Source organism: Castanea sativa, chromosome 8 (assembly GCF_040712315.1).
Source record: "Castanea sativa cultivar Marrone di Chiusa Pesio chromosome 8, ASM4071231v1".
NCBI classification, from domain to species: domain Eukaryota; kingdom Viridiplantae; phylum Streptophyta; class Magnoliopsida; order Fagales; family Fagaceae; genus Castanea; species Castanea sativa.
In genome coordinates, this window is record NC_134020.1 from 31739139 (window position 1) to 31758468 (window position 19330).

General features: G+C 34.2%; 1 protein-coding gene across 1 annotated transcript; it reads right to left on the reverse strand.

Moving 5' to 3' along the window:
• Positions 1–12197: 12197 nt before the first annotated feature.
• On the reverse strand, positions 12198–14459 carry LOC142606205 (uncharacterized). Its single transcript, XM_075777590.1, has 4 exons — positions 14132–14459; positions 13456–13957; positions 12780–13281; positions 12198–12689 (listed from the first exon to the last, which is right to left on the reverse strand). The coding sequence occupies exons 1-4, from the start codon at positions 14457–14459 to the stop codon at positions 12198–12200; spliced, it is 1824 nt and encodes a 607-aa protein (XP_075633705.1).
• Between the last annotated feature and the right edge of the window lie 4871 nt (positions 14460–19330).

The window sequence follows — 19330 nt, forward strand, 5'->3', positions numbered from 1 at the left end:
GAGCAGCTTCGGGTTCCTTTTCAGAGCTGCTTCGACAGGTACAAGAAAGGCAGCACCTTGTTCCACTTTTTGCTGCTACAACACGGTCCATTTGGCGCCATAGAAACAAGGCTCGGCTTCACCAAAATTGCTTGCCATTGGACAGAATTGCAGGATATGCAAAGGACTACATTCAGGCGTTCAAGAATCTGTAGCAGCATCATCCAGTTAGTCGAAGAAGTTTACATCAAAAATGGAGTCCTCCGAATGAAGGTACTATGAAGCTAAATTTCAATGGGGTGATGTTTGGGGAATCAGATGAAGTAGGCCTTAGTGTGGTGATCCGCAACTCTGAAGGACAGGTTATGGAAGCTCTTTCAGAAAATTAACAAAACCTCGTTCAGTCCAGACCGTGGAGCTGCTGGCAACTAAAAGAGTAGTCAGATTTAGCATCGAAACCAAGGAAGTCCGTACCCGAGGCTGTACCAGTTTGGCCAGCGGTACGATATATTTCGGATACCGGTCAATACCGGTATACCGTTTCGGGTTTACCGCTATTTTATATATTATATATACACACACAATCTCTAAAACTATATTTACAAGATTATCCATTATTCTTCTGCCCCAAAAACATAATAATTTCAGTGTACCGTTTCAGAATTACCGCTAATTATATATATAATTAGTTAAAATATTTAAAATGATAAATTTACATCTTATATATTTTTATTTTTATTTTTAGAATACATATGTCACCTATCCAATCAATCAATAATAATAATGGTAATCTATGATTTCAAAACTTAAAAAACCAATAATATATATATATATATATATATATATATATATATATATATATATATATATATATATATATGAAAATATGGAACCTTTATTACAATAGGTGAATATAAGTACATTGATGTGAGAATGGAACAGTAGGAACCATTTACGAGGACTTGAGTGAAGGCTTGCCTCATGGCCATCTGTCCAAAGCTTTAACCCATGTGTCTTTTCACTTATGTGGAGGTAAAGAGTGAAGATAAGGACAAAGTCCTCTCACTTCCCATCTCAATTTAAATGTCCATTATAAATTCACGTGGGGTAAAAACCAAAAGGTGAAATGGAAAAAAGAGAAGATGCTTGGCAGATGCGGTGGTAAGAGCGAGACCAAGAAGAAGAAGAAGCAAAAGTAGCAGCAATGGTGTTCTACAGCAACAACGTCTGCTAAATCTGGTTTTACGAAATTCTCTTCTTCTTACTCTACTTCTTTTCAACCCTCTTATTTCTCAAAGATTTGCAAAAAAATCAAAACTTTTGTTACGCTCTGATATCCGGTTACCGGCCGAAATCCGGTATATATCCCGGTATAACCGAAACGGGCCCGGTATGGCCGGTATTCAAACCGGTACGAAACATCAGTATTTCTGTACCGATTTATGTTCCGGTATGATAAATTCCGGCCGTATCGGCCAGTACGGTACGAAATCAACTCCCCTGATCGAAACAAGTTTTTGTCATGCAATCGTCGAAGGCGACTTTGAGGTAGTAATCAAATCGCTTTAGGGAAATGGTATGGTGAATTCTTCTGATGGTCATATTATAAAAGACATTTTGTCTTATGTGAACTCGCTTCAGAGTTCTTCTTTCTCTCATGTTTGTTGGCGAGGTAATGCAGTTGCACACTCCTTAGTCCAGAGAGTAAGATTGTCCTTTCCTTTACAAGTCTAAATGGAGTCTGTTTCTCCGAACATTACTTTTGTTTTGTTGGATTTACCTTTAAATGAATAATATGTAGCAAGTGCTTCTTTCTCAAATAAAAAATAAATAAATAATGACATAACATAAATAAATCAACAATATAAGCATAATTAGAAGCTTCTTTAATAATAATATGCTTAGTTTAAACATATTATCTGTGGCATAACTTTCTCACAAAAATCCTATTGTTAGACAAGATTAATTGGTCAAACTCTTAAAAGTACCTTAATGCCCTTCTTACTCATCAAATTGGCAGATTTTGATTTCCACTTCCTATATTACTTGAAGAATATTCTTTAAAATTTTTTCCTAGAACTTAATTTCAGTTCGATAAAGAATTTTCTAGTGATTTTTTTGCAATGTTGTGATTCCTCATATGCACTTCTTGCTCAACAACTGAATCTTCGTAGTTCTTGAATCATGTCTTATCATTGCACACATGCGACATTACACCAAAATCAAACCACCAATAAAAGAGTTTGCAATAGCAGCCCTGAGCACTTTTGTGATTATCCCAATTCGCATCTCACTCACCATGATCACAATTTCCTCATTCGCATTGCTTTCCTCTTCTTTCATCCTATTCTTCAAGCACCTGCATGCAGTCACAAATGTAGTGACCTTTCTTACAATAATGGGAGCATGATATATTCTATTTGTCTTTGTTGGGATTTATATAATTATTATTTTTTATAAATATTTTTTATTTCTTATTTACTTTCAAGTGCTTTTGTGCTGTACTTTAAATATAATTAATGTTTACCTTAGTGCTTTTGTGCTGTACTTTATTTTCTACTCTCTTTTTCAAAATGAAGATGCATACCAATTCTCCCCAAAGTAAGATCTTTAGATATATGTAGAGCATTCTTTCAATAGTTGTTCCAATTTTGTGAGAGTTTTGTAATGATTGCTCTCAATCAAAATGACTAAGGAATTTGAATTGAAAGATCACGAAGTTTATGAACTTAGATTTCAATGCATGTACTTGATATAACATAGTAGCATTATCAACAATTTTGAAGTCAAAGTCATTTTAAATGATGATTTATCTATTCCTATTTCTTGTTTTATACTTTACATCCGATGCATTCTATCCCACTCGGCGATTTAATTGCGTTAAAAAGATCATGCAAATGATTTGAAAGTGTTTAATATGTGTCATATATAAACTAGTTCATCTTTCTCCCATTCTGTTTTTACCTTAATTTCATTGGTATCGTAAGAACTGTTAGGATATTATACAAAGTAACGATGGAAGAACAATGTCAATACAAAAGACAAACAGAAAATAGATAAAGGGTTATCGTTTTCCTTAGACAATATTTGCCACACACTATTGTTGCTAAAGGGTTATCACAAACTTGTCCTCAGGATACAACTAAGTTGTTGGGTTCTACAAATAGCAATTCTGGAGAATGACCACAGATTTTTATTTATTTTTATTTTTTATTTTATAAAGTGAACATAAACCTCTATTTATACTCATATGGTTATATTTCACCAAAAGGCAGGTATGAAGAGTAAAAATGTTTCATAAAACAGTTCACAATGCTTAAAACATTTTCAAACGTTCAAAACAGTTATAAAATTTTTTGCAAAAAATTCAGTTTTACGAGTCTCGATTGATCGAGAGATCCTATTCGATCGATCAAACAGGAATCGAGCATCGATTTCGATTGAACTAGGCCAAGACTTTAGAAAAATTTTACTCATCATTTCGATCAATTGAGGAAAGACTTCGACTGATCGAAAATACTGAATTTCAAATTTTACTTAGAAAATTTCAGAACTTGAATTTTCACTTTACAAACTTTATGAAACAATATTCTCAAAACTCAAATATCATTATTACAACCTATTCATGTATATATACCTATATATACAACAAGAACTTGGATCTAGGAATGGCGTTTCGGATTTAATATAGAAATTCTTCAACATAATAAGAAGGAATTACTTCTTGTCTAGCTAGCGAGTGAAATTGGTTTTATCAAATCGATCACGCTTCACTAAATCTTGATTCACCACTTTAAAGTTGCCTCTTCAAATCCTCTTTTCACCTCTTCTCACATATCATCTTAAACATGTTTTGAAATTATAAGGAGACAGTGATAGAAGAATGAGATTGAAGTAGGCTTGGAGGTGTCAAGAATTCGCTTTCTTTAGGATGACATTTGCCTAATTCAAATAGCTACATGCTACGTACATATTCTGGAAAATTACGTGAAATTCATTTAAATGTTTGCAAACAATGTAGAGATACTAATGATAATGTATTTTTTAAATGGTCATCAATGAAGAGATATAACTTTTAAAACTCTGTTAGAACAGTTACTAGCTGTTGACAATAATCAATAACTATTTTGCCTGGTTTTTCTGCATAATTCTACAGAATTCAATTAATCTATTCATGTTCTCGCACAAGCAAATCGCGTTTTACTCAAGCGAATTGCCACTTGCTTGAGCAAACTACCAAGTAATCTTGAAAAGTTTTAGACAAAAAGTTCTTGTCTTTTCTTTTGTAACTCGCTTAAGCTAATTGAATTTTACTCGGGTGAAATCCCCAGAAACAGACAAGCAGCCTTCTCTACATTGGTATAATTAGCATAATCTAACAAAATGATGAGAATGAAAAATCCAAAAAAGAGCAACAGCAGGGGTTGGCAATTAGCACGTTTCCATTTATCTCTTTTCATTTTTCATTTTCAGTCTTTCGCATAATTAAGGATGGTCAATTAGGCATACAGAATCCTTTTTTTCTTGCTGAGATGCTCTACAGGGTGTTTGGTTTGCCGTGATGTGCTTTTAATGTGATGCACATTACCTTAAAAATGTTTGCCATAAGTAATGTAAGATCTATTAAGTTTTAGACCCCTTAACATAATATGTTTAACCTAACATTAAGCCAAGTTGATTAACAAGTTTGTTAATTAAAACTAGGTCAAACAAATATGTGTAAAACAAATATCTGCTTACCCAAATTTCCTTAGATGGACTGGGCCTAAGATTAGGTTCACAATTCATTTATATAGTGGGCTAAGTGTTTCCTACTATGGGTAGTCCCTGGCCAAGCAACACTATGACACCCTCTCTCTCATGAACTCCTTTTCTTTTTCCTTTGCGTGTGGCTCTCCCTCCTAGTGGTGCTGTTACTCTCACTCTTTTACTGTCTGCTTTTCTCTTTTGAAATGCCAACCCCCTCTTTACATTCTATTATCCTATTTATAGCTTGAGATGGGTGGAGGCGTTATGATTACTTCCTGATCTCACTCGTACGAAGGGGGTCCAATCTTATCATTTTTAATAAGAATATGCTCTGTTGGGAATGGTGATAATGGCATTGGAATTGGTTCCAGTCTCCAAAAAGGTTATTCGGCAGCGATACTCCCCAAGGCAATAATAGGCTGCTGGGAACATAGACTGCCTCGAGCAAGCGCATTCCTGATAAAGTTATAAATTGACCGGCATGTGCCTGCTTCTAATATGCTCAAGACCAGGTAGACCTATTATGGTATTCGAATTGAGGTTGGGCCTTAAAGTGTGTCTGAACCAAGGTCCAAGGCCCAATGGGCTTGGGGTCGCGCACCGTACCATGAGGCTAAGGCCCAAGATCCAATGGGTTTGGGATTATACCCCGTACAAAATATAATGCAGAAAGTAAAGAATACAAAGATCTGATAACCCAAGAAAATCAAATCGGTAAAAAATCTGGGGAGGATTTAACCTAGTTATCCTCAAGGTAAAACAAATCCATTATGAAAGAATTGAAGTTTGTACAATAGAACTTAGACCACTAACATCCTATTACTATCTCGTGTAGAAAACTTACTACCAAGACCACATGACAGCTCCGTGTCCACAGACTACTACTTTCTTTGATCCATTGCAACCACAAGTTCTCCTACTTGTGACTTTGAGACTCCACTCAAAGATTTCAGATCTTCGTTAAGTTCTTTTATGCAGTAACTGGAGCGATCACCAAGCTCTTAACATCAATCTTGATCTTGATAACCCTAAGTGTGAATGAAGGAAAACATCTCTAGATCTCACAAGAGATTTAACACACAGCACATCAAAAGCCTTTAAAACATAGCTAGAGTTTTTCTTTTTATATGTGAAGCAAAACATAAAACCCTACACGTCAAACAGGCTTGGACTGAGTTGGAAATTCTGCAGAAAATTAATTCTGCATGATTCTCGATCTATCGAATCTAATTTTCAATCAATTGAACCTTGTAGAATTTGATCACTAATTACTGCAATCACTCGATTCCAACTTTACAATAAAACACACTTTGAGTGAGCCTAAACCTAGGCTCTATGTTTTGATTATGGTTTGCCAACACATTACACATTAAAGTTCTAATATATTAGTCCCTAAGGTCTTAGAACCTAACAATCTCCCCCTTTGGCAATCCATGACAAAACACATCACAAAAAATGAAATGCTCAAAGTTACAAACAAGCCATTTAAATTTAAAATGCCCTAAACACAATTCAACCTAACTACTATCTATCAGTTGTCAGTGTAGACAATAGCCATGACTGAATTAACCTATATATTTCTAAAGCACTCAACAAACATATAAACGCATGTGTGGAAAATACAAGTAAACCAAAATAAATTCTTAATTTCACAAAAGATAAAATAAAAGACATACCATGAATAACCTCATAATATAAATCAATAACCAATGTGTCATATGTGAAACAAGAAACAATAAAAAAAACAAAACATAAAGCATAGTGTCTCCCCCTAACATATACAACTCATAAAAAAGAATATACATCATGAGCCAAAATAAAATGATATACATTAAGAAGCTCCTAGTTACAATGTAACAAAAACTCCCCCTATCTCCATGCACAATATGTACTCCCCCTTTTGTGATGAATTGCTAAAGGGTAATCAGGACTCATCATGAAAAGGAGGTGGTGGAGTAGACTGTAGACTGTCAAGCACCAGCCAAATCAGCATGCAAAGCCTAAAGCTCCGTGAGCACATTTAACAAAATCTGGCCATGCGCCACTTGAATGGTCATGACAATATCCAGCATACTCCGAATAGAGGAATTAGTCAAAGAAGAAGGTGGAGGATTAATAGAGGAGGTAGGATTGAGAAACTCCTTAGTAGTAGGATTGCCAGAAGAAGAAGGCCTAGATGCATCACCTGTGAAAGGCTCGACTCTAGGGCGTTTAGAGCTAGCTTTCATCTAAGCCGCTCTTTGCCTAAGGAAGGTGGCACTTATGGGAGCAATAATATGGACAGGCTTGGATGCAGGAAAGTCCTCTAAACCTAAGTCTAACAAAATCCTATGAATAAAAACCAGAAAGAAAAGACCATGATATTTTGCACTACTCCTATGAACCTCAACTAAAGAGCTAATAAAAAGAGAATGAAAACTGATAAGAGCATCAGTGACGAGAGTGTACAAAAACGCACATCTCTCGAGAGGAATAGTGTGTAAATGAGAGATAGGCAAAATAGAATGACAAGAAATTCGAAAAAACAGATAATTGAGCTCAGTAAGCTCATAGGAGGCGATTTGAGGATGAGTACCCCATCTAATGGAAGTACTGGTGAGTAATGACATAATGTCATTAAGCAAAGGGGTCTCAGTGTAAGGGTACACAGACTGCCGTACCAAAGGTACACCAAAAGCAGAGGCCACTACCTGGGTTGTAATGACATACTTTTCACTCCTTATCCAATTCCTCACAACCTGAGTGTTGGAATCATCGGAGTGGATAGAGAGGTTCGAATAGAACTCTTTGATCAAGGCATCTGGAGGAGGATGCCCTACATCCAAGAGTGACAACCAGCCCCTACGCTTAAAGTTCATACAAATCTCCAGATCTAACTCATCTAGAATCACCTTACGCTCAGCCCAAACCAACCTATAAATGTTAAACTTTTCATAGGTTTCTTGGTTTTTCTCGGTTCTAAACCTATCACTCTCAAACATAGGGGTAGAGGGGGTGGTGGTTTTCTTATTTGCTCTAGTTTTTCTAACCATGATGCTAAGAGATTAGAATAAAAGGAAAACAGAAACAAAGAAAGAAGCACAAGGGCAGATTGCATTAGAGAGGGTTAGACCACAAAAATCTCAATAAATAACAATCTAGATGATGCATGTAATGAATGCACATATGATGCATACTCTAATACATTGAAATTTGTTCAATTTTACTTCATAAACCATCAATTGACTTGAACACAGGGCTTTAGAGCAAAAACCCCAAATTTTGAAAAACCCTTTTTCAAAAATTAAACCAAATTGATCAATTAATCATTACACTAGTTAGACAACATCATATAATGACATAATTAATCAATAACACAAGTCATTTCATCAATTTTAGCCCAATTGAACAAAAACCCCAATTTCACAAAGTTCCAAGCCCTAGAATTTCCAATTATTCTTAAACCGACAAATTAATCAAATTAATGCATAGGAATAAAGTTTATAACTTCTAAGAACAAAAACCCATGAAACAAAAATGATTAAAAGCAATTAAAATAAAAAAATCCTAAATTCCTATGTTCGAAATTTTCAAGAAAAATGTGATTAAGTTGAAAAAGAAAGGGTAAAAGAGACTTACAAATACTTGAAGACAAAAACCCTTAAGAAATTTAGGGAGGAAAACGACCAAAAAAAAAAAAAGGGGCTTAGATTGGATTTATTGAAGAAAATGTGTGAGAAAAGATTTGAAAAGCTTTTGAACAAATTAAGAACACATGAAAGGAAAAGCCTTTTTAAAAAGTCCCTTTTCGAAATTTGATCAGTCGAGATTGAGGTTCAATCAATCAAAAAATAGATTTGATTGATCGAGCACCAATTGCTTGCTCACTCCCAAGTGCAGGAGATCGTAGCAATATAATTCTTAGAGTACCGAGGTCGAACCACAAGGGGCGGGGTAAATTCAAGGACAATATAATTAAATAAAAATTTGGGTGAAGAAGAAAAATAATTTTGCTTGGTGACTGTTTACAATAATAATAATAAAAACTGATTCAAATCAATAATGTAAATACTAGGGCATCGGGGTGTTTCCCTATATCGATATGTGATTCTTTGTGATCTAAGAAAATATCTATTTCATAATTAATTGTTCTTATACAATTAAAAACTGAGACAATTCAAGAACGCATAATAATCTCGATTAATAATGCGGTTAGAAAAGTTTTTCAGAAAAACCCATTCACTTTAAAATCTGATTTTTATTTGAAACCATTAGAAATTCTAAACAATAAGAAAAACATGATTGAACTTATTGAAAGCATGGAAGAACTAATACATCAAAAGAAATCCAATTGAACAATCAAATATGTTGTTGATAAAATCTTAGAAAGAATCACATTGAATATTCATACCGTATAAAAGAAACATAACTCCTAGCCCTAGCAAGAGTTTAGGCTGCCATTAGAGAAAGGAAAATACAAGGTTTTCTCTGCCCAAAATTCCTTCTCCTTAGCCTCCCTTCCAAACCCTAATATAAAAGTGTCCAAAGAAAATAAAACTTTTCCTATTTTAATTTCCGTCCAAGTTTACAGCGGTAACTTGTGAGTTAATTTCGGCCTTCAAAACTTGTGAATTTCGAAAAACTCAAAACTGGAAAATTGTAGATAATTAAGTCATGGTTCCAACCCATCTAGTCTTGTGTAAATTGGATTTTTGATGAGTTAGATACACCCAAAATACTGATCAGTACTCAAATCAGATTTTTCCTTTTCAGATTCTACATCTTTAGTTTCTTTCTTTATTTGAAGCTTCCAATCAGAGTAGATGATCCAAGCACTCCAGCTGCACCTCCTTAGACATTTAAGCATGGTCCTTTAGCTCCACTTAATTCTAGTTTGGCCTCCATTCTCTCACAAATTCCTGTAAACTCATTTTTCTCACATGATTTCCCAAAAATAGAAAATTACACACAATGAATGGTATCTTATTCAAGAAATTATGTAAAGATAAATAATAGGGACTAATGCAAATCATGGCTTAATTATACAAATTAAGCATAGTAATAAGGAGATAACGCCAACATAAATATATAACAAGTATACATTTTAAGGCGTTATCACACTTCCCATCTTAAATATTGCTAGTCTCCAGCAATCCACAAAGCACCCATGTCTACTAAAAGTGAAAAAAAAAAAAACTAAAATACAAGCCACTTTCGTAGGCTACACGACTGCACTTCCCATGTGCAGCAAGTCTTTGAACCCCTAGGTCACCCTAGTGGACGAGTTTACTCTCATGAGGGTTTGCAGTGACTCTACCCACAAAAGTCAAAGGTTTCCTGAAAATTCCTGCAGCAAATGTTAGTCTGCTTTATCATTATATCATACAAATGAACTTTCAATTTTGAGTTGGGATACTATTCATCATATTAAAGAGTTTTCACTAGCTTCACTTTTGGAGTGTGTGTATGCATAGCCCATCCAATCAAATCGGCTTTTCCAAACATGCATAGACCAAGAATAATCTAGATTAGAGCCTTTACTCCAAAACACCTCTTAAGTCATCAATACTCTGAAAGAACACACATAGAAGTAATGGTTTCTCTCTTCAAATCACATGTGAACAAAAAGGAAAGAAAAAGTTTTAAAAATATCACATGTGTATACAAAAGCAGCCGCTAAAACAACGGAAAAAGATCTCTTGGAAAGGATGTTGAATTCCTAGAAACATTAGGTTAATACCATTCTCATCCCTAGTTTTTATCCCAAACACATACCAACCATGCACCCTTAGGATCAGGTAGGACTTTAGGCTCAGTGGTAGTATAATCTTATGAAGGCCGACTGCTTTCTTTGAAATATGAGGTATATAAATCAAATGCAGAAAATTCAAGCCAAACCTAACTCATAGCGATAACAACCAACTTGAATCAAAATAACCTTTACTCAACCATATAACCCTTCTAAAATACATGAAAGATGTGTAAGACACCAATGCTTTATTGATTGATTATGTATGTCTCCTCTTTCTTTTCTTTTTTATTTATTTATTTATTTTTATCTTTCTTTTCTCTTTTTTTGTTGTTGTTGTTGTTGTTGTTGAAGAAAAGAGAGACAATGGTGGTATCTAAACACATCAATTGCTCAAAACCTAAACCCCCATGAGAATACCCATAAATAAAAATGTTTTGTGGTATTGTAGAAGTATTTCTCATGGCTCAAATGATGGTGACAATGGTGAATGTAAAGGTAGGCTGAATATTTGTATAGCTAGTGACAAAAAAATTGGTGGTCTTAGGCTCTCATCTCCTAAAATTTCACATAAACTAGCATGCCTAAGGACAAAAGTAAGTAGGATCATGGTATATCTCCCCATAATGTTTCCAATAGTCAACCAAAAGAATATAGAGATCTTTTACAAATATTGAAGCATATGGAAGAAATTTAAGAGTTCAAACAAAGATATACTGTTACAAAGAAAAGTAAGGCTCAAGAACTCTCTATATGGGTTGAGTTTCAGCTTATATCTAGCTTGTTCATGTTCCATGCATATCCAACTTCCAGCTGTCCACTAACCTGGCTATTGTGCTCACAAGTTTCCAATTGTGCTCTTCATGAAAAAGTCTTAATATAGCAAATAGTATAACCAACTCAGAATTATTCATTCCATCACATGATATAAAAATAAAGCTTATAACTCTTCTGCATTCAAATTCAAGGTTTTTTATTTTTTTTATTTTTATTTTTATTTTTAGAGAATTGAAAAGTTGCAACAAAAAAGAAAAAAAAAATCATGTAAGGTGCAGCAAAATGTGTAGACCTCTTCCCACAACTAAAATATTACATTGTCCTCAATGTATCAAAGCCAAAATAAATTCAAGTATAAAGGAAAGAAGTTACCTTAAGCATTTAAATGGTTTTTTTTTAAAAAAAAAAAAAAATTTCTTTCACACTTGAAAATGTTAGCACAAAAAAAAAAAAATAATAACATAAAAAAAAAGGCAAAAAGAAAAGAAAAAAAAAACGAAATGAAAAGAAAATTAAAACAAATATGGTACAACTTCATAAGGCTCTTTTAGAGTTCACGTAGTATCCCAATAGGTAAGGATTTCTAGTGACATAGTCTCCTCCTCTAGTATAACTCCCCCAAAGAATGGCTTTAACCTTTGTCCATTTACTTTCAAAATCCTACCATCTTTAGGGTCCTCAATTACTACAGCTCCATGGTTAAACACTTCCCTTACAATGAAAGAGCCATCCCACCTAGGTTTTAACTTACCTGGGCCTAAATATGCATACTGAAGACCATTGAGCAGTGGCTTAAGCTCCAGTTATGGTGCCTCTTCACTTGAATGCACAAGCTTTTTTTCATTTTCTAGTAGCTCCTCAAAGCAAGGCTTCTATCCTTTATTAATTGCCATCATTTGTTGTTCTTCCAATACCTGTGAGGAATCCAACAAAGAAAAATTTTCAGATATATGAATATCACATTCTAAATCATAAGAACCAACAGAATTATGAAGAAGAGTTTCAAGAGGATCAAAAAATAATTCTTATTAAACTCTTCTTGAACCACTGCCCCAATGAGGTTCACATAAGCACAATCATCATCCTCATGTGGTTGTTTAGCCACATGAAATATGTTTAGCTCCAAAGTCATGGAACCAAAAGTGAGTTGCATCCTTCCATTCTTGCAATTAATTAAAGCATTAGTTGTGGCAAGGAAATGTCTACCCAAAATAATAGGGGTATGAACACTAGGATGTAAAACAGGTTGGTAATCTAGAACAATAAAATCAACAGGATAATAAAATTGTTCAATTTTCACCAACACATCCTCAACAATCCCTCTCGGTTCCCTTACAGAGCGATCAGTCAACTGTAAAGTTATTGAAGTAGGTTTCAACTCACCAAGTCCAAGTTTTTGATATACACTGAAAGTGATCAAATTAACACCTGCCCCAAGATCTAGCAATGCATGCTCCTTGATGTAATCTCCAATACTACAAGAGATTGTAGGACAACCTGGATCCTTCTACTTTGGTGGGGTCTTATATTGAATAACTACACTTACCTGTTCTGTTAGGAATGCAGTCTTCTTCACATGATGCTTTCTCTTGATGGTGCATAAGTCCTTAATTACCTTGGCATATGTAGACACTTGCTTGATAACATGCAATAATGGCAAATTTATCTTGACTTGATGCAAATGCTCTAATATCTCAAATGTGGTGTCCAATTTCCTAGGTAATTTTAAGGCTAGTGGAAATGGTGGAGGGATTGGGCATTGTTCAATGTCATCAAGCCCAAGTGACTCAGTTTCAACCTTATCTTCTTCAACTGGGATCTCCTTAGATTTCTTAGTTATTAAAGGAGCACTTTTATCAATCTCTCTACCACTCCTCAAAATGGTCACAGCTTTTACTTCCTTATCTTTATCCTTAGAGCCAATTTTTAGATTTTGATTGATGGGATTGGGTTGAGTTTGGGAAGGAAGCTTCCCTCTCTCTATCCCACTCAATGAATTTGTAAGCTTAGCTATATGACTCTTGGTCTCTCTTACCTCTTCATCTAGCCTAGTGAGCATGGATTCAAACTTTTGATTTTGCTCATATTGCCTTTGAATGAAAGTACTAAGTGCATCCTCCAAGGAAGGTCTAGTTGATGATGATGATGATGATGCATGTGGTGAATTAAAATTCCTTGGAGCAGAAGGATTCAACACATTGTCACTCTTATAACTCATATACGGATGGTTTCGCATATTTGGGTTATAATTGTTAGAATATGAAGAATTATTTGGCCAATATGAATTAAATGCATGTACTTGTTCTTCTGGCACATTTAAAAATGATGAAAGTGATGCACATTCATTTGTAGCATGGTTTATCTCATGACAGATTTTACACACCTCCATAGGGTCCTCTCTAAAGGTAGCACTAACACTCTTACTTCCTTTCATTTTGAGTGCCTCAATTTCTTTAGTTAACATGCTGATTTTTGCACTCATGTTATCATCTTCCCTTAACTTAAAAACACTTCCACTAGAAGTGGTAGTGTTAGTTCTAGTCCTATCAGTGGAGTCCATAGGGCTAGGTCCAGTCCACGTGTTAGAGTTTTCAGCTATCTCATCAAGATAATCCATTGCATCTTCGGGTTCTTTTTGTAAAAAGTCCCCTCCGCATGAGAGTTGAACAAATTGTCGGTCCCTAGGTGTAAGTTCTTCATAAAAATAACTAACCAACCTCCAATCTTCATACCCATGAGTTGGGCAAAAATTGAAAAGATCTTTGTACCTTTCCCAAGCTTGGTATAAGGTCTCATTCTCTCCTTGAACAAAACTAGCTATCCTTCTTTTTACTTGCTGGACTTTGTGGGGAGGAAAATGTTTCTTAAAAAACTCTTTGGTCACCTCCCCCTAACTACCTATAGACCTAGGTTTCAAGGTGTAAAGCCAACTTATTGCCTTATCCTTAAGAGAAAAAGGAAAGAAACGTAACTTAGCAGTCTCAATAATATTTTGTGCATAGAAACTACTGATTACCTCTTCAAAGGCTCTAACATGGACATAAAGATTTTCATTTTCTTGTCCCCTAAAGTTAGGAAGTATTGCTAATAAACCTTGTTTCAGTTCTACATGTGGTGCATTAGGTGGAAACATGATGCATGAAGGAACAGAATTTTGTGTGGGATGCAACAATTCATACATAGTTCTTCTATTCTCCTTATGATTATTACGTGCTTCATCACCCATGATTGATGAAGAAGGTGAAGGTGAAGGTGTGTCAAAAAGAGTACCAAAGTAAGTTTCAAAAATTTCTAATATGCCTTTCTTGTTTCTAACCCAAATGCTCATGCAACAATGAATACACAATCAAATAAAAGCAAACAGAAAAATAAAAACAAAATAAGGGAAAAAAAAAATGGAACGAAGTTACCAATAGAAGAATTTCCACCAGCTATGCTTTGCTCCAAAAAAAAACAAATTGCCTCTGAACACGCAGCAACTCCCCGACAATGGTGCCAAAATTGCTTGCTCACTCCCAACTGCAGGAGATCGTAATAATATAATTCTCAGAGTACCGAGGTCGAACCACAAGGAGCGGGGTAAATTCAAAGACAATATAATTAAATAAAAATTTGGGTGAAGAAGAAAAATAATTTTGCTTGGTGACTGTTTACAAGAATAATAATAAAAACTGATTCAAATCAATAATGTAAATACTAGGGCATCGTGGTGTTTCCCTATATCCATATGAGATTCTTTGTGATCTAAGAAATATCTATTTCATAATTGATTGTTCTTATACAAATAAAAACTTATGATTCGGTTGAACTGAGACAATTCAAGAACGCATGATAACCTCGATTAATAATGCGGTTAGAAAAGTTTTTCAGAAAAACCCATTCACTTTAAAATCTGATTTCTATTTGAAACTATTAGAAATTCATCTAAACAATAAGAATAACATGATTGAACTTATTGAAAGCACGGAAGAACTAATACATCAAAAGAAATCCAACTAAACAATCAAATATGTTGTTGATAAAATCTTAGAAAAAATCACATTGAATATTCATACTGTATAGAAGAAACATAACCCCTAGCCCTAGCAAGAGTTTAGGCTACCATTAGAGAAAGGAAAATACAAGGTTTTCTCTGCCCAAAATTCCTTCTCCTTAGCGTCCCTTCCAAACCCTAAAATAAAAGTGTCCAAAGAAAATAAAACTTTTCCTATTTTAATTTCTGTCCAGGTTTACAGTAGTAACTTGTGAATTTCGAAAAACTCAAAACTGAAAAGTTGTAGATAATTAAGTCACGGTTCCAATTCATCTAGCCTTGTGTCAATTGGATTTTTGATGAGTGAGATACACCCAAAATACTGATTAGTACTCAAATTAGATTTTTTCTTTTCAGATTCTGCCTCTTTAGTTTCTTTCCTTATTTGAAGCTTCCAATCAGAGTAGACGATCCAAGCACTCTAGCTGCACCTCCTTAGACATTTAAGCATGGTCCTTTAGCTCCACTTAATTCTAGTTTGACCTCCATTCTCTCACAAATTCCTGTAAACTTATCTTTCTCACATGATTTCCTGAAAATATAAAATTACACACAATGAATGGCATCTTATTCAAGAAATTATGTAAAGATAAATAATAGGGACTAATGCAAATCATGGCTTAATTATACAAATTAAGCATAGTAATAAGAAGATAACGCCAACATAAATATATAACAAATATACATTTTAAGGCGTTATTACCAATCGAGATAGGCAGATTCAAACCTAAACTTTTAACGCATTTTCAATCGGTCAAAAAACAGATTCGATAGATTGAAAATCTGGATTTTTGAAATTTTTAAAAAACAACGCATGATTTAAGCACAAATCACTCAAACCATTTTATTTAACGAATAAAATACATGATTATGGGTTTAAAAGTTTTTCAAAAACACTTGAGTTTAACCTAGATCTTCAAAAACAAGTTTTCAACCAATTTGTCCCGAAAACTCAAACAGTAAACACATTTTGTATTAAAATCAAGGAACATATAATCTTGGATGACCAAAACACATTCACACACGTACAATATCATGTACTAAGTTTAGCAATGAATAACTTGTGTACTGTGTGCAACTAGCAAAAACATGAGATATATGTGAGGTGATAAGTAGATAGTAATCAATCACATTTTCTACGGAATTCATCACATAAGTTTGAAAGAGACTATCACCTAAAGAGTTACATCATATAATTCCTACATCTCTTAGAAAACTAGCTTGCAATCATGGAAATTTCTTGTTTTGCCTCATAATGTACACACCAATTTTATTTAATTGATAAATTGATATTTAAGCCAGATAATGTACACACTAATTTTATTTCATTGTAAATTTGTTATAGCATAATAATGTACACACCAATTTGAGTATTAATTCGATGCTACACCTTATGTTCTTTTTGTGCATGTGTTACACTTTCTTGAGCACAAAATCTTATGATATGCACTAAGGTGTTCATGATTGGCTAGTAAACAATGGTGAGATGGTTATTTATGCCTTTCTCATTAAGTTCTAGTCATAGCAATCAAAAGCATGTGACTTCAAAATCAAGATCATGTGATCAAACACTATAAACAATTCCCACACAACATGCACTACATAGTTAAAACTAGTAAAGTGCAGTAAAATTAAGCGCATCTATGCTAAACAAGGTACACAAGCATGTTATGTAAAAATACTATGGCCAACCTTGATTATAAAATCCAAGATATATGATGCAAAACACATTTTTCCTTTCCTCCCCCCCCTTTATTTTTTTTAATTTTTGGAAAACAAAAAGCAACCTAACATGAAATGCATGAATATAATGCAATGCAATTCCTAAAAGCAAAAAGGAAAAACAATAAGGCAAAAGAAGAATGGTCACAATAAGTATTGAGATAAAGCAAAGGACCATGTCAGAATGACTTAATTAGATTGAGCCTTTTGCATCCAAAACTTTTTAGATGCAACTCTAGCATTGGAGTTATTATTTATATGAGAATTCTGAGCAACTCCAGGATTGGTATAAAGGTTTAAGGTCTTTACCAATTCACTAATAAGTGCCATAGGATCTTGTGCTTGAGGCACAGGTACTTTTGGCTTATTTGCTTGCTTCACAACTTGCAACTTGAAACAATTTGGACCAATATGCCCAGTCTTTCCACAAAAATGACAAACCCACAAAAGTCTATCATGCAACTTATCCTTAGGAAGGTTAGGATTCTTAGGCTTAGTCTCTTTAAAATCAACCTTAATCTTCCTAGGAGGTGGTGTAACTTCTACTGGTTTGACAGTCTCACTCTTGGAAGGCTCAGAAGAAGGAACAAAATTCGTGGAATGAGTTTCAGACATCGAGATGCTTTCTACAAAACCTAGACCAATTTTGTTTAAGGCAGACTTCTGAACACTCAACATGTGATTAAGTTTAGAACTAGCAGACCTATTTGTTTGTTCTTTAGCAACAGATAATTCTAGTTCCGAATTCTTAATCTTATCAAACAACAACATGTTCTCAGTCTTCATCTTATCAATCAAAGTATTAGCATTAAGCAATTTCAACAACAAATCTTTCTTATCAAGTTCAAGAGAAGCAATTTTCTTTCAACCTAAATCAACATTCATTGCATCCTTTGAGCAACTTTGCATAGCTTATTGAAAGTTTCTTACAAATCAGCACATTGAGAGAGTTCAACATTAGAAAGGCTCTCTTCAACCATAACACTTTCATCAACTTCAGCTGTAGCTGTGAAAGTAATGAAGTTTCCATCTTCATCACTACCAGACTCGTGATTAGAAACTTTATCATCACTAAGGGCTACAACTATAACTTTACCCTTTGATCTCAAGAATGTAGGACATTATGATTTTACATGACCGTACCCTTGACAACCAAAACATTGTTGACCTAGAGAGTTACTAGAGGTTTGACCAACTTTTTCTTTTGATTTTTCATTATTGTTATTAAGCTTAGTTGGTTCATTCCTCTTGAAGTTTCTAGGTTCAGCATTGTTTTTACTTTTTGCCTTTCTGTTATTATTCTTAAGAAAATTTCTAAAGTTCTTAGCAAGATAGACAATCTCTGTAGAATAGAGTTCATCATCAAATCCATTCCCATCAATATCATTAATTGACTTAAGAGCCATTGATTTGAATTTGTTTGTCTTGGATAGGTCTAGCTCATAGGACTAGGGAAATCCTACAAGCTCATCAATAGGGACGGAGTCCACATCCTTACTTTCAGTGATGATAGTCACTTTGGGTCTAAAGTCCTCAGTCAAGGATCTAAGAATCTTCCTAACAATCTTAGGTTGATCATAAATTTCACCCAAATTATAAGCAGAGTTAACAATATCATTTAGTTTGGCATAGAATTCATCAAAACATTCATCATCAGACATTCTAATATTTTCAAATCTAGTAGTTAACTGCTGCTGTTTATTAATCTTAACTGCCTTTGTGCCTTTATGCATAGTTTGGAGAATATTCCATGTAATATGAACAACCTCAACATTAGAAATTCTCTTGAATTCTTCCATAGAAACAACATTTAAAAATGCATTCATGGCTTTGCTATTAAAAGCGGCTGCTTCTTTTTGAGAAGTTGACCACTCGCTTATAGGAGTAGTTGGTTTCTCCCATCCATATTCAATGGAATTCCAAACTCTCTCATCAATAGATTTCAGGAATGCTTTCATCCTTTCTTTCCAGTAGGCATAGTTATTCCTATTAAAGTGAGGTGGGATCATAAGAGAGTAACTGTGTTCCATGACAGTAGGGATCAAGGATCAACTCTTATATCAAAGGATCTAAACACTAGAGCTAACTAGCTTTGATACCACTTGTACGTTTTAAAACCCTGAACACCATATGTTTAACCTAATATTAAGCCAAGTTGATTAACAAGTTTGTTAATTAAAACTAGGTTAAACAAATATGTGTAAAAAAAATATAATGCGGAAAGTAAAGAATACATAGATCTGATGATTCAAGAAAACCAAATTGGTAAAAAACCTAGGGAGGATTTAACCTAGTTATTCTCAAGGTAAAACAGATCCACTATGAAAGAATTGAAGTTTGTA